The sequence below is a fragment of the Saimiri boliviensis genome, chromosome 2 (assembly GCF_048565385.1).
Source record: "Saimiri boliviensis isolate mSaiBol1 chromosome 2, mSaiBol1.pri, whole genome shotgun sequence".
In the NCBI taxonomy this organism is placed as follows: domain Eukaryota; kingdom Metazoa; phylum Chordata; class Mammalia; order Primates; family Cebidae; genus Saimiri; species Saimiri boliviensis.
The window spans coordinates 44,012,578-44,028,850 of NC_133450.1; the positions used below are offsets into that span (position 1 = coordinate 44,012,578).

The following is a 16,273-nucleotide window of genomic DNA, read 5'->3' on the forward strand; positions in this document are numbered from 1 at the left end:
TTCAAGCAATTTTCCTCCCTCAGCCTCCCAAGTAGCTGGGACCACAGGCACCTGCCACCATACCTGGTTAATGTTTTATATTTTTGGTAGAGACAGGGTCTGACCATGTTGGCTAGGCTGATCTCAAACTCCTGACCTCAGATAATCCACCCACCTCAGCCTCCCAAAGTGCTGGGATTACAGACATGAGCCACCTTGCCCAGCCTCCAGGGTCTCTTGACACCACCACTAATTTGTCAATTTTGCTCTTGTTTTGGAGGCAGGCCATGTCTTTGTCTGGATGTATATGGTATTGGCGGGCAACTCCTGACCTTCCTCTGTGCTTCTGAAGACACCACTTCTCCTAGACCTTTCTTTTCATTGTTGCTGCCCATTCTTAGCAGCAGGGGCATTTGTATGACCAGTATGTACATCTAAAGGCTACCACTGAGTCGTAAAATTGTCAGCATGGCAGCAGGATGCACGCATAAGCAATGCTATCCAAAAGAGGAGAACAGGTACTTCACAGAGTCCTCTGTATTTTCAAGTTTCTTTCAAAGTCACATAATTTGGACCACTGTGTGGATGGTGTAGCCCACAGAGCTACACCCATCACAATATGGTCAATGGGGATTCAACAATTTTCTTATATGTGAATTTGTGAATTATCCTCAAGGGTAGAAATGATTCTTCCAAACCAAAGTGGAATGACAGTAAGTGCCCTTGGTATAGCCGTGTGTCTGCTCACTTGTGTTTAGGAATCCAGATGCCAGGTGAGAACCCACAGCAACCACAGTTTGGTGGAGTGAGCCACAGCGGTTCACGTGGTGGCACTGTGGGAGCTCAGCAGGGTGTGTTTTGTGTCTTCTCCTGCAGCTATTGACCTGCTGTACTGGCGGGACATCAAGCAGACGGGCATCGTGTTTGGGAGTTTCCTGCTGCTGCTCTTCTCCCTGACCCAGTTCAGCGTGGTGAGCGTTGTGGCCTACCTGGCCCTGGCCGCGCTCTCAGCCACCATCAGTTTCCGCATCTACAAGTCTGTTTTACAAGCTGTGCAGAAAACCGACGAGGGCCACCCTTTCAAGTGAGTGCCTCAGCTGAGGAGCCCTCACCCCACAAGCAGGGCTTTTCCCCTCACCTGTATTTCAGCTCACAGACGCACTTGAGTCATGTTTCTCTGAGACCCAACAGACCTCTTATAGTCTCCCCTAACACCTTGTCTTTGAGTATATAACATTGCTGGTGAATTTGTGAAACAAATTTGATTATCTTATTCTAATACTTATTGCTTTGTTGAGTTTTCATATGTATTTACTTCTAACAGTAATCATAATCCAACAATTACTTAATCCTCTTAACTATATGAGAAAGGCACAGCAGGCATTTTCATTCCTATTTACAAGTGGGAACACTGAGGTTCCAAGAAGTAATGTGACATGCTCAAGGCCACGTAGCCAGTAAATAGCACAAAACCAGGACTAGGGTATTTGGAAGTTTGTTTCCATGCTCTTCTCTAGAAGTTTAACACCAAAGGGACAACCTTCTGAGGGGGTGCAGGGTTCATGAACAGATCTATCATATATCCTTCTCTGGATATTTTATACTGGGGAAAACCTGATTTGAATTGAAGAGGAGGAAATACAAAAATAAAAGGGCAGTCTACTAAGAGGATATATGACATGTGGCAGAGGGAGGTGTTAGCACTGCCAGCTGCTGTAACAGAATACCATAGACTGAGTGGCTTATAAACAACAGAAATCTATTTCTCACAGTTCTAGAGGCTGGGAAATCCAAGATTAGGGTGCCAGCAGGGTTGGGTTCTGTTGAGGGCCCTCGCCTGGGTTGCAGATTGCCAACTCCTCACTGTATCCCCACTTTTACTGTGGGATGTAGTGAACAAGCTCCCTTGGGCCTCTTTTCTAAGGGCACTAATTCTATTTGTGAGGGCTGCACACTCATGATCTAATCACCTTCCTAAGGCACCACCTCCTAACACTATCACGTTGGGGGTTAAGATTTCAACATGAATTTGGGGAGGACACATTCAGTCCATAACACTCCTGAAAACTCAACCCAAATACTGCTTTACTCTTTTTATGTCAACACAGAGTTAAGTAAGCACTTAAAGCACTCCAGGAGTATCCTCTAGGTAGATAATAGGTGCTGTCTCAAAGCTGAGGAAAGGAGGGAGGGAGGGAGGATGGACCTCTCTGGAGGAGCTTGGCCAAGCAGAGGAGGCTTAAGCTGGGATGATATTTGTATATTTGTATTTTACATGTTTTTCCCACCCAAGAGTTAAATTTAACTTTTTAACTAATGAAAAATGTTATTACTAAAAATATCACTCAGTAGACCCCATAAGTATTTGAATATGGCCCAGGTCACTTGAGTTTTCAGTGCTCTTTCAATAAACCTGGAAGTAAATCCCAGAATTTAAACACGAATTCTTAGCATTCTAAAGAGGAACAGTTGGCAGCTAGGATTTTGGGCTATCTTAACTACTTTAAAAAGATAATTTATCTCCATAAAGTTATGTATGGAGAATTCAGCAAATGAGCTGATTTTGCACTGATTTTTTTTCTCTGTTCCCAGCTGGTTTCTCTGAATTTTCAGCTTTCCTATACTATTTCTTAGATAGCCAGAAACAGTCACAATGCTCCACTGAGAACCATGTTTTCTGTGTTCCCAGTGCACTGTAAGCAGATGTATATGGTGCCCTGTGGCCCTCACTGGCTGGTGTAACCCCCCCCAGAGGTGACCTCGCCCTCACTCTCAGAGTGAGAAAAGGAACACTCAACTATTAATGGAGTGTGGCAACCTGTCTCATGATTCCCTCTGATGAAATTGTCTGTGGGGATGGTTTGTTGGCAGGGCCTACTTGGAGCTTGAGATCACCCTTTCTCAGGAGCAGATTCAGAAGTACACGGACTGCCTGCAGTTCTACGTGAACAGCACACTTAAGGAACTGAGGAGGCTCTTCCTTGTCCAGGACCTGGTGGATTCCTTAAAAGTATAGTTGCTTAAGCTGCTTACTTTATAATCTTGACTGTTATTTTCCCTAAAGATATAATACTACAAACTGCTCTATCACAGAGAATGAAAAGCAAGTGCCAATTATATTCTAGAGTCAGAAGACCTCCAGGTGTATGACACCATGAAACAGTCTAATCCCTTCATTGTACCAATGATGAAACTGTGGCTCAGAGAGATGAAAACATTTCAGGGTTTCCCAGTGAGTCACTGGCAGAGCTGGAATCAAACCTAGCTCACATCGTTTCTAGCTCTACAGTCTTTACAGTGCACCAGATTTCTCCTTAAACCATTTTTAGTTCCTCCAACAATTTCCCAAAATTAATGTTAATATAAAAAATTCTAGATAGGGAATGTGAAAAACATATATGTTTTTGCATTGAAGGAAACTCTGGATTCTGCTAATATTAATAGTAAGACCTCCAAGTGTGCTTACATAGTTACAGCTGGGAGGCTGAGCCATGTGAAGGGTACAGGTATGCCCAGCCCCTCACTTGATGAGGATCAGGAGCACCTGGGGCTCTCACTGAATTTGCTGGGTTCATTTGAACAAGCTGCTTTGTCCTCCTGGTGACTTACATGTAGAATCCAAGTTAGTCAATTGTGATTTGGCATAGCCATAAGCAAAGCTGGGAAAGCCCAGGTGAGGTAGTTGTGAGGTTTCTGTGCTTCCAGAACACTCTGTACACACCATGGCAGGGGCTTGTACTGGGAGCTGTCTGGTAGCTGTTCAAGGAAGGGCAGAAGGAAAAATGAAAAATGTGGTCTTGACCCTCAAAATGCTTTACTGGAATAACGACTTGCCATATAATGACTGAAGAGAGATACCAGGGCAATTATAATTACTTACCTTAGTGCTTTAAGGTCATGGTTGTATTTGTAATGTAAAAATTGTGGACCAGAACAGGGGTCAGCAAACCTTATCCACAAAGAGCCAGATGGTAGATATTTTAGGCTTTGCAAGCCACACTATCTGTGGCATCTTTTCGACTTTGCCATTGTAGTTCAAAAGCAGAAAAAGACAATAGATAAAGGAAGAGCCTGACTATGTGCCCATAAAACTTAATGAACACTGATAATTTGATTCAATATCATTTCACATATTAGAAAATAGTACTCTTGTTTTATTTTATTTGACCATTTAAAAATGTGAAAATCATTGTTAATTCGTGGGCATATGCAAAAACAAGTCAAGGGCCACTGCTTGCTGACCCCTGGCCTAGATTATTTCCTGTGTCCCTCAAACCTTATCACAAAGTGGTCCAAAGATTTCAAAGAGAACTAAGGACTGGATCTCCTTTCAATGATTCTGTGAAGAGCTTTCAACACCTTTCATTGGCTATTGAAATCATGATGTATTCTGACTCAAATTTGGATCTAGGTAAAAGTCAATGATATGAGACTCTTCTTGTCAGGAAGGGTTTTAGGAACAATGCTTTTGTTGTTCAGTTCGCAGTCCTGATGTGGCTCCTGACCTACGTTGGCGCTCTCTTCAATGGCCTGACCCTGCTGCTCATGGGTAAGAGCAGATGAGAGTATATACGTCTTCCTTCATACCCTCTGTGAAAATGCTAATTTCCTAGGCTGTAAGCTTTTCATTTGTTTAAAGAGATTCCTAGGAACGAATGCCAGATATATCTGAGTACAGAGCACTTCTCTTACCGTCATAGTTCAATTGAAGTGTGTAATATATATTTTACACTAATGAATTATTAAGTCTAAAGGTTTTTTTTTCTTCAAACATAACTGGCTTCTTTTTGGCTTGTAATATATATTTGGATCTGTTTACAGTGGCAGCAATGGATGTAGATAGAGATTCATTTGCATCTTGGGAGGGGAAAGTGTATCCTAATTCTAGGAATAATCACAAAATACCTGTACAGGGCTCAGCATCATTTTATTTTCCCAATGAACTGCCCATCATCTTTTATCTAGAATGCTGGATATTGCTTCCCAAAATAGGGGATAAAAAAGAAAATAAAATGCTGGATATTCCAAATAATGCTGTAATATCATATGACAATATAAATGTGTGTCTATAAGTGTATTCTTATTGATAACTCAGAATTTTAATACTGTATTTGTTTTTCATCCCAGCTGTGGTTTCAATGTTTACTCTACCTGTAGTGTATGTTAAGCACCAGGTAAGTTCTATGTGATGTCAAACAATGACATTAAGTTTTGACCTTATGATCTTTGGATGTGCTCATTATTTTTTTTTTCTCTGTATAGGCACAGATTGACCAATATCTGGGACTTGTGAGGACTCACATAAATGCTGTTGTGGCAAAGTAAGTCACATAGGGCAATGCATAAAATCCAATGAGTGGATTAGGATAGGGGTAATGAGAAGATAGTAAAATGATAGATTGATTTAAGTTTTTTAACTCTCAATTAAATAAAACCCCATGGTTTATTTCAGGTTTCACAGTGAGTTTTAATGAATGCATGATATTAAGCTCTATCTAAGGACTGCCCCATGTACAAGAACAAGATGTATTGGAGGAAAGAGGAAAACTTGATTCCAAAAGTAAAATTAACAGTGTGATTCAAATAAAAACAATTAACATTTTTAATCCTTTAAACAATGAATAGCACTAATTTTTAAGAAACATTAAAATTGCTTTTAAACCTTGAATTATTTTAGAACTTTAAAATACATAAAATGTTTGCCAACTAAATAACATCACACCATTTTAATTCAACAACTATGTGTATGTGTTTAATCCCATTGCTTTTTAAACCTGAGTCTTAAACAAGCCTTACTTTATGGCTACCTTATATATTAGGAGATAGAGATTTTAGTTTTACATATCCATAGCTAACATGGCCATTAAACTTAGGAGTTTTCCTTACTTCTTACATTACTATTTTTAGGTATATAGTCATCTAAAGTGATAGCTCTTATATTGCATTGTTATTCAATATTTTGCTTTATTGAAAAGCTAACCTAATTTTCAACTACAAATACATATCACCAAAGGACTAGACTTTTTTCACAAAAACTCTTATCTAATTATCTGATAATTATGTGGCTGGACAAAGGTGGGGGTCAGATTTAGAGAGAGGCATTTTAGATAGTTAAAGATGTATAATAACAAAATAAGAAAGGCCAATCACATTGAAGTTCCTCTGCCATTAGATTTTATGTGATCTGCTTCTCTCCTGAAGTTTATAAACTTTTGTTTTTTACTGTGTATTATTTACATTTTTTCTCTTGAATTCATTAGGAACTGATAGGGTTCTGTGTTGAATTTGGATCTGTGAGAGATCTACAACACATTTCAGAATGCCTGAACTTATCAGCTTGGACCCGGGTGTAACCAATACCTAATGAAAATCAACACATTAAGCATAAAATAATCATTTCATTTTATTTTAAGAAATGGTAGCGTAGCGCAGTATGAGACTTGGTGGCACCTGAACCTGGGGAGCCTGTTTAAAAATAGGAATTCCAAGACCCCACACAAACCTACATAATTAGAATTTCTAGGATTGGTGACCTGGAATTTTTATTTTAATGAACTTCCCAGGTGACTTTTTGGCAGCTAGAACTGTGTTTATAAACTACATTAAAGAACACCAGAATAGGGGTTTGGAAACTGGAAGATAGAAGTTCTAGACCTAAGTTGTTCAATACTTAGTTTGGGGATCACAAATCACATCTATTACTTTTTCATTTGGTCTGTTGGTTTAGTCCAAAAAGAGGAGTACCTGTTATGTTCTGGAGACTTCATATGACAGGTACAGAGGGTATAAACATAAATTAAATGATCTCAGCCCTAAAAGAGCTCTTAGCCTAGTGGTGCAGACAAAATTGTACAGCTATAATAAAATATGATAAGTATAATAGAGCTGTATGAAATACAAAAGTCAGAGAGATGAGGAAACCATTGTTCTTTCCTGGACAGGATAGTGGAAAGCCATTAAGATAAGGTGGCATTTGACCTGGGCCTTGAAGGATGGGTAAACAGTCATCAGGTGGATGATGAGAGGAAAGACATTGCAAGAGGAAGAGATAATAAAGCAAAGACAGAGAAGCAGGAAAATGTCAGTCACGTTCAAGAGGAAACTGTCAACCAGTGTGTCTAGAGCTTAGGAATTTAGGAAGAGAGGCTCAGGCCAGGTGGTGAATGCTCTGTGGGGTTTTGACTCCAACCCAACAGGAAATGGCCAGCCCTTGATGTATTTAAGCAGGGGATTGATGTCATCAGATTTGTGTTTTTTAAATATCACTATGGCAGTTTAGTGAGAAAAGAATTGGAGAGGGAAAAGACTAGAGATGTCTCTAGGTGGTTATCATAATTCAAACAAAAGTGACAAGGGCATGGCCTTGTTAAAATGGAGGGAAAAGAGAGATGGCAGAGAATATAACGTATATACAATGTACTTGTTAAATTACAACTGGAAATCAAGGCTGTGAAAAGGAATGGAAAGGAAACATGTTAGCTATGACTAATACGGCTTCTGTAATTGAGCTTCAGGTAGAGTTGGCTCTTAGCTTCCCAGTAGCTGGGACAAAAAGAGAAACTCGGCAAGTTACATGGTTTTTACTGTCTATCAGAAAGGAGGAGACAACAGGTCTTCAAAATAACCTGTTTTGCCTGGCACTATATTTCAAAGGAAAGTTCTTGATGGGATCTTAACTCTAAGGCCTCTTCAACCTCTGAAATTCTAATTGCACCTTAGAATAATTCCAGCAAAAGAACTTCCACCATTTTAGTGGAACAGTTAAGAACATGATCGTTAGAATCAGATAGACTAGGTTGAGTCAGTTTCTAGCATTGTTAGCTGTATGAGCTCATCATAATGTTATTTGACTCTTAAGAGCCTGTTTCTTTATTTATAAATTGGAAATGTTAATATCTCATAGAATTCTTGGTGGTTGAGTGAGGTAATGTCTATAAAAATATATTCTTAACTGGAAGTAGGAAACCCTCAATATTATATATCATTGTCATCATCATCCATCCTATTACTGCTTAGAGATCAGTTCATGGGGCATGGAGGTAGAGGACAGTCCCAGACTGGGCCAGTAGACCCCGGGGCCACTCTCTCCTCCATACTGAGTAACCCTGTCTAGGTTATTTTACCATTGTGGTCTCAGCTTTCCCAGCTTAAAATGGGGGTTAATAATATATAATAACACTTCTTAGAGTTTTGAAAGTGAGAAAAAAGGCCTCAAATTTCAAAAGGCAAAATAAACATTGTAGAGGAAATTAAAGCTTTAAGTAAGTGACACCATAATAAGAAATCTGCTTTAAGTAAATACAGTTCCCTATGTATAGGTGAGTTATGTTTTAGAGTGATAAAATAGCCTGTGACTTTACCTAGAAGCTCTCTTGGTGACCTTTGATAAATCTCATGGAGTAAAGGACATCCTGAAAACTGAAATTGGAAAGGAGCTGTCCTGATCTTCAAATGAGAAAAAAGAAAAGATTCCAGGCATTATCTCTGATAAATTGAAGGCCTAATTTCAAGCAGAAATCCAGATTGAATTAGTAAAACTGTAGATATTCAGAATAGATCATTCTATGGTCACTAAACCCTGGGCTGATATAGACTGCCCTAGTCAGTGAGTATTCTGATTTTAGTGAGGGTACTCAGCAAGTCTTTCTGGTGTCCTTGTGGAGAAAAATGAAGATGTATGATCCAGCTGATAGCACAGGTGGTAGAATTCTAGAAGGTTTAATAGTAGACCCTAAAGACCATAAAGATGTTCATTAATCCATCAAATATGTGTCTGAGGCAAGGTATGCGCCACAGGGCCCTGACTTTGATCCCATTACTTTCAATCCCATTACTTCCCGTGACTATGTGAAGACAAATCAAATATCTTTATCAAAGTTCCAGTTGATGTACAGTTTGAAGTGAAAGCAAATTCAGAAGACGGTAAGCTCAAGATTAAAAAAAATCAAGGGATCTTGAGTAAGCTAGATTGCTGAATTGAAATCAATAAAATGAAATTAATAAGGCAAGTAAAGTCCTACATTTAGGTTTCTAAAAAGTCAACTTTACAGATATAGAATACAGGGAGGGATAGATGAGAAAGGGTAACAGTGAGTGTGTATGTTAAAAATACCTTGGGGGTTTTAAGTGATTGATTGGTCACAGCCAAATGTAAGTCAATGATGTGCTGAAGTGTCTTTAAAAAATAAATGCAAGTTGAGTTGTTACTAGTAGGAGTACAAAGTCTAAATCAAGAGGCCACAGTCACATTATATTCCATATTAGCCATCTCATATCTGTGTTCAATTTCAGGGTTGGACATTTTAACAGATGCATTAATACATTGGAGTAATGCCACAAAGATGACCAGGGTACTGTGGTATTAGAAATCTAATAGTAATGAGCAATGAAGAGCAAACTTTGCTGGGGATGATTACCCTGGAAAAGAGATGACTTTAAAAGGACACCATAGCCATTCTCAAATACTTGGAGGTCTAACATTGTAAAAGGAATAGTATTTCTCTTTTTCTCTAAGGAGCAATGAATGGAAATTTTAGAAGTTCTGATATTTTAATTTAATATGAGAGAAAAGAGTAATGATTAGAGTTGTTCCATAATAGAACCATCTGCCTCATAAAGGAGTGAGTTCCCTGACATTCATTCAAGTGTTCAAATAGAAGTTAGGTAGCCATTATTGCATGCATCCTCTCCGGGCTCCTCCTACTCTTGCCTACCTCTCTTCTGGTCCAATGACCTCAAAGGTTATTTCTGTATCTAGGGTTCCAAACTTGTGTCTCCAGCCCAGACCTCTTCAACTAAGCACCTAATCTATCCACTTCTTTATGTAAGGTTTCTCTAAAGTGTCTCATAGCCAAAACAGATTCAGATTCACATAGCCAAACATCTTGAAATCTCACCCAAGAACTCATATTTCCTTCAGTCATCACCATCTTGGTCAATGCCATTTTCACCTGGTTTCTCAGACTAAAAGCCAAAGAATCTTCATTGATTACTCTTCCTCTAATCCTAGCCTGTGCATTCAGTTCATCAACAGATCAGGTGGGTCCTGCAGCCTCATCTCCAAACTACTCCTGAGACTGTTCCCCGTCTTCACTTCCATGTCTACCATACAGTCCAGCCATTGCCATCTAGTACTTGGACTGCTATGGGTTTCTCTCCCTCCATTCATTGCTTCTACTCCCATTTCCCGATTTTTTTCACACAGCCACCATCATGATCTTCTTACAACATTAATCAGATTACATCACTCCCCTACCTAAATTCATCAATAGCTTCCCATGCCACAGGGGAGAATCTAAACTCCTTACCACAGCCCGCAAGTTCCAACGTCCACCATCTGGTCCCTGCCTGCCTTTCAGACCGCCCCTATCCATGCCCCAAACACACGGGGTTCCATTCTGCTTGCCACCAGCTTGTCCTCTCTATGACGCCTCTGCACTTGTTAACTCCCCCTTCCTGAAACACTTCACATCTAGATCTTTGCCTGATGGCCCCTTCCTGTCCTCTGAGGATCAGTTTCTCAGATGAGTGGATTTAAAGGGGTACTGCCCACCTTACCACTGTGCCCCTCACTGTCTGCCATACTGTCTTGATTTTCTTTATAGCAGTTATCGCCATCTGAACTTCTATTGTCTTCTGGTTTGTTTCTGTCTCCTCAATCCCTACAAGAATGAAAACTCCACAAGAGCAGGCACCTCTTCCCTTTTGTTGACCACTGAATTGCAGTACACGGAAGGGTTCCTGGTGGCACAGAGGGAGGTCTCAATCAAAATCTGCACAATGAGCTCATAAATCTTCAAGTTAACAAAACACTTTCAGTGTAAACCTGTCCTAAAATCATGCTGTCACATTGTGAGAATCACAGAATTTCAGGGACCCTGGAGATAACTAGTCTGTGCCACATTTTAATGATGAATATTTAGGATAAGAAAAGTCCCTTAGTTTGCCGGATGCCATGCAGCTAATTAATAGATCTACCTGAGACTAGGACACAGGTTTTTAAATTCCAGTTCTAGGTAGTTAGACTACTCTGAAGGTGAACATAGATTTCTTTTCCTATGTCCAGCATAACAGATTACATCCCTAGTTATATAATCATCTCTAGTTATGCTCATCTTCCTGGCATAGTTAGTAATAGCACTTTCTCTCTCTTTCCGAAGAGTCCCGGATGGGGGATAAATGATCACCCTAATTATATCACAGCTTCTGTAATCCTGAAACAAATCAACATGTTCATCTGCCTAAAAAGATCTAAAAAATGGTGTGCCTTTCTTCCAATTCTCTTTTTTGTTGTTGTTATTTTCATTATCCAGTTTTTACTTTCTTATTGCTTTATATAAGAGTATTAACAGACATACATACATAAAAACTATATCTTCTGGAATATTAAGCTCTTTGGTCACTTAGCTAATTAAAGCAACAACAGATAAAATGATTTCATTAATAACACTTGTGATTTACTACCTTTTGATACTGTCTTTTTAGGATTCAGGCTAAAATCCCAGGCGCTAAGAGGCACGCTGAGTAAACTGATATCCCACCGGGGCCTGGACACAAACAGGAATGTCTGAAGTGGTAACAGCTCTCTTCTTACTCGTTACTGCAAATTGATTGTGCCCCCTTTCCCCCAGTACCATAATCTTAGAGACAAACCTTAAAACAGCTGTTTTTAGGCTGTTCCTTGTACTCTTAGGATATTTGAGTCACTTGTGTCAACCACTAAAGTATAGAGAAAAGTGTATTAGATGTGGTTTTTAATTTTGTGTTGCTAAAAAAAGTGCATGATGGTGAGAGCCCAAGTTATCTTTCCTTCTTCGGTGTGCTTCTTCTCTTCTCTGCAATGCTTCTGTAGCTTCTAACGTTCCCGTGGCTAGGCCTTTCCTGCCGAGTGCTCTGATGCAATAGTGGAAATCACTTACATGTCCTCGGGTTGCTGGTTGGATTAATCTTTAATAACAATATATAGAATTGTAGACTGATGTTTTAGCATTTTTCCAACACACACAACGTAAAGATAAAAACAGTCGACCGTACTTATGGTAATCAGTTTTGTATAACTTAAAATAATTAAATAAATGAATAAACCCAAAACGAACATGCAGTACTTTTGTTGTATGGGATTGGTGGGCTGATTTACATGTATGGATACTAAAAAGTACCAGCATGGAACTTTATTACAATTTGTATTACTTTCTCTGTAGTTCCTAATGGATTCAATTATGGACTCTGGATATTTGCACTTATGTACTTGATACTGAATGCATAAATAAATGTTACTAAATGTAGAATGCTTTCCCTCTCTTCTCATGCATGGTCTTACTGGAAAACACAAAAGCTCAAAGTGATGAAGTCACTTGATGACATCCTGGGAGGGCTGGGAGCAACTGCTCACCTTATTCCTCTCTCCAGGACTGCAGAGTCAAACCCCAACATGGCTTATGGTTTTTCCGAGTCAATAATAGAAAACTGAACAGTGGTAAACTGTAAATCACTCTTTATATTTTACTGTGTGGGGTGGATGCAGATTTTTTTTTTAAAAAACTTGAAAGTGATATAAATCCTTACATAAACTGTACAGCAAATATGCAGCAAAAACACTGGCAAAAACCATTGTAATTGCTGTGAACACACCCTTGTGGTAATTACTTATTAACCACCGAATGTTTGCTAAGCCCTAAGAAAAGGGCTGTGAGTAAGAGAGATGACAATTGCTGTCCTCACCATGTAAAGTCTTCTAATAATTTCCTCACCACTTTTGCATATTTTGTTTCACTGCTACAATCAAACATCAAAGAGGAAGAGGTAGAAGTGAATGAAAGGAGTAGCAATTGGAGAAGAAAATAAATGATTGCTTATAAAAAGCTGCCTTTTACCAGTTTTACACATGAGTTCAGTAAATATTTGTGGAGTTATCCTTCTGTGCAAAGTGGTATGAAGATTACAAGGGTCGCTTGACACTGTGCCACCAGCCAGATGCTCTGGTCACTGTGCTGGGGGAGAGGGTAGGTGGCCATGTGGAAATGCTGACTAAGAAAAGGGTAGCATAAAACAAGAGCCATGATGCAGGGCTTAAGTAACAGAAGATTCTCAGGGGAGGTGAACTTCAGGGCTGGGAAACCAGATGAAGAAAGTCCACCCAAGGTGAAGAAAGAACATGAGCTAAAGAGCCAAGATGTGGCATGTAAGGCATATGCAGAGAATGATGAGTTAAACAAGCTTAGATGGGTTGTAAAGTTCTTGAGGTGGAAATGGTGGTGCCAAATAAGGCTGGAAAGGTGAGTTGAGATCACAATGGGAAGAAACTTGGATGCCTGTGCCAAGGAGTTTGGGCTTTATTCTCTACATCTTAGAGAGTCATTAGACACAACAAAGGTGCAAGATACTGAAGGCTGGACAAACAGAGTGATACTTGTAACCTAACTCTACATAGGTGCCAGATGACTAGGTCTTTATTAGAACAGCCACAGGAAGACTAGAAAGATGTTCACCTGTGCCTGATCCTTGATGTTAGCCCAGCATGCGAAGCATCCACCATGGACAAGGTGCAGCTAACAGGTGATGTGGAGGGATATTGGACTGGAGCTGGGGACCGACTGGCCTTAAAAGTGAGTGCCTCCTTGAATTGTGCACCCAAAGAAGCTTGATTGCCTCACCCTAGCCCAGCACGAAGACTCACTGATCAGGAGGATGCAATGCCATTTTCCAGGACAGAGAGCCCAGAAGAGATGATTTGGGGAACAAAGATAGTAAGCTTAGTTTGATGCCTGACTTTTTTCTTAATAGATAACTAAATTTAGAAGAGGATTTTTTTTTTTTATGTTTTTCACTCTCTGACCTTTTAGACAAAGTTTCTTCTACATGGCTTTATTGTATAGAATTAATCTTTAATATCTGTTGCATTATCCCCATTCTATAGACCCAGAATTCCTTTCCCAGGCAGCTGCTCATTAGGAAGGTTTAATTAGGAACTCTATTTGCTGGCAGTGGTGGAGAAGATTCCTAAGGAAACTCTAGGCTTTCAAAATGATAGGTATGGATGTGGATTTTTCACAAATGGAACATGGAGCATATTATTCCCTGTTTCTACAGGGAGCATCAGCCCAAGTGATATTCAAGATGATGGAAATAATGTGAACAGATGAGAAGAGGACCAAAAGCAGAGCCCCTGGAAAACCCAGAGTGAGTGAGGTGATTCTGAAAGCTGTGAACAGTAGAAAATTCTTTCAGCTGGTAAATGAGTGAAGCCAATAGGAGCAGGTGAAGAATCTGGATAGGGCACAATAGTTTATATGTCCTCTGCTCTTTCTCCACCCATGTTGGTTTCCTAGGGTTGCTCTACCAAAGTTCCAGAATCTGGGTTTCTTCCTTTTTTTCTTCTTTTTTTTTAATGGAGTCTTGCTCTGTTGCCCAGGCTGGAGTGCAGTGACACAATCTCAGCTCACTGCAACCTCCACCTCCCAGATTCAAGTGATTCTCCTGCCTCAGCCCACCAAGTAGCTGGGATTACAGGTGAATGCCACCACAATCCAACTAATTTTTGTATTTTTAGTAAGGATGGAGTTCTACCATGTTGGCCAGGCTGGTCTCAAACTCCTGACCTCAAGTGATCCACCCACCTCAGCCTCTCAAAGTGCTGGGATTACCAGGCATAAGCCATCACGCCCAGCCTCAAAATCTGGGTTTCTTAAAACAACAGAAATTTATTCTCTTACCATTCCGGAGGCTAGAAGTCCAAACTCAAGGTGTGGGCAGGGCCATGCTCTCTCTGTCTGCTCTAGGAGAGAACTCTTCCTTACCTCTTCTAACATCTGCATTTCCAACCATCCTTGGTGCTCCTGGCTTGCGGATGCAGTACTCCAGTCACAGGACCGCCTCCTCCCTGTGTATCTTTGTATCATCTTCCCTCTGCGTCTAAATTTCCCCTTTGAATAAGGACACCAGTCATAATGGAATAGGGCACACCCTAAGAACCTCACTTTAACTTGATTGTCTCTGTAAAGACCCTGTTTCCAGTAAGGTCACATTCTGAGATATGGAAATTTGGGGCTTCAACATACCTGGTTTGAGGGTGGTACACAGTTCCACCTGGACACCACCTCAGGGCTCATATAGACCCTTACCCTACTATAAAGACTTTTCCTCCTGGTGTAGATCCCAGACCTATCTCTGCATTTTGTTTCTCTCTGTCAGGAATCACTGCTGAGTAGTAGTCCCACAGCTTTCTACCTCACCCAAATGCACGTGGGGTATGGTTGATTGCTGGGCCTTGCTTCACAGCTGTGAGGTTCCAGCAATCACCACATTGTCCTTACATAGGGCTACTCTGAGCATCAGAAGGTTAGCACTCTCTTCTGTGCGCAGAGAAGCAGGTGGGGGAGACAAAGGAGCCATCGCTAGAGCTCACACCAAATGCAGTCGTGGTTGGAAGGGGACTAAACACCCTCTGATCCACCTGTCTTTAGACGCCAACCTGCTTCCCTAGTGCTTGATATTGACACGCTCCTCAATCGGATTTTTATTGTATGATTTTATTTTTGTGGTTTATCTTATGATTTTAATTTTTCCTTAATTTAATACATTTAATATTAAATTCAATGTTACAAAATCAGTCTGGCTGGCCACATTTTCTGTGATGGATAAATTGAAATGAATTCATTTGCATTCTAGGTCATCATGGTCTTTGAAAACAATTCTGCTAGATCAGCTGTCTCTGTCTTCTTCCTAAAATGATAAAATGGTCCTTAAGAATTAACACTGCAGCCGGGCGCGGTGGCTCAAGCCTGTAATCCCAGCACTTTGGGAGGCTGAGGCGGGTGGATCACGAGGTCAAGAGATCGAGACCATCCTGGTCAACATGGTGAAACCCCGTCTCCACTAAAGATACAAAAAATTAGCTGGGCATGGTGGCACGTGCCTGTAATCCCAGCTACTCAGGAGGCTGAGGTAGGAGAATTGCCTGAGCCCAGGAGGCGGAGGTTGCGGTGAGCCGAGATTGCGCCATTGCACTCCAGCCTGGGTAACAAGAGTGAAACTCCGTCTCAAAAAAAAAAAAAAAAAAAGAATTAACACTTCATCTTTGCCTGCTTTTTCTAAACATACAACTGCTCTGGATTTTGCTTTGCATGTTTATGTCTTTATAAAACAAGAAAAGCCATCACCAAATTATGACAGGAGTCAAATTCTTTTTTTTTTTTTTTTTTTTTTTTTTTTTTTTTTTGAGGCGGAGTTTCACTCTTGTTACCCAGGCTGGAGTGCAATGGCACGATCTCGGCTCACCGCAACCTCCGCCTCCTGG

At 40.3% G+C, this 16,273-nt stretch overlaps 1 protein-coding gene across 4 annotated transcripts in view; it reads left to right on the plus strand.

Moving 5' to 3' along the window:
* RTN1 (reticulon 1) overlaps window positions 1–12,266 on the plus strand; it is a 310,021-nt gene extending 297,755 nt beyond the window's left edge. For all 4 annotated transcript variants that reach the window (XM_074393171.1, XM_074393172.1, XM_003924394.4 and 1 more), the window contains 6 exons: window positions 856–1,063; window positions 2,851–2,989; window positions 4,459–4,528; window positions 5,107–5,153; window positions 5,242–5,300; window positions 11,464–12,266. In XM_074393171.1, the coding sequence (XP_074249272.1) occupies window positions 856–1,063; window positions 2,851–2,989; window positions 4,459–4,528; window positions 5,107–5,153; window positions 5,242–5,300; window positions 11,464–11,506 (566 nt within the window). In that variant the 3' untranslated portion in view covers window positions 11,507–12,266. The remainder of the gene's footprint in view (window positions 1–855; window positions 1,064–2,850; window positions 2,990–4,458; window positions 4,529–5,106; window positions 5,154–5,241; window positions 5,301–11,463) is intronic.
* Window positions 12,267–16,273: the final 4,007 nt, after the last annotated feature.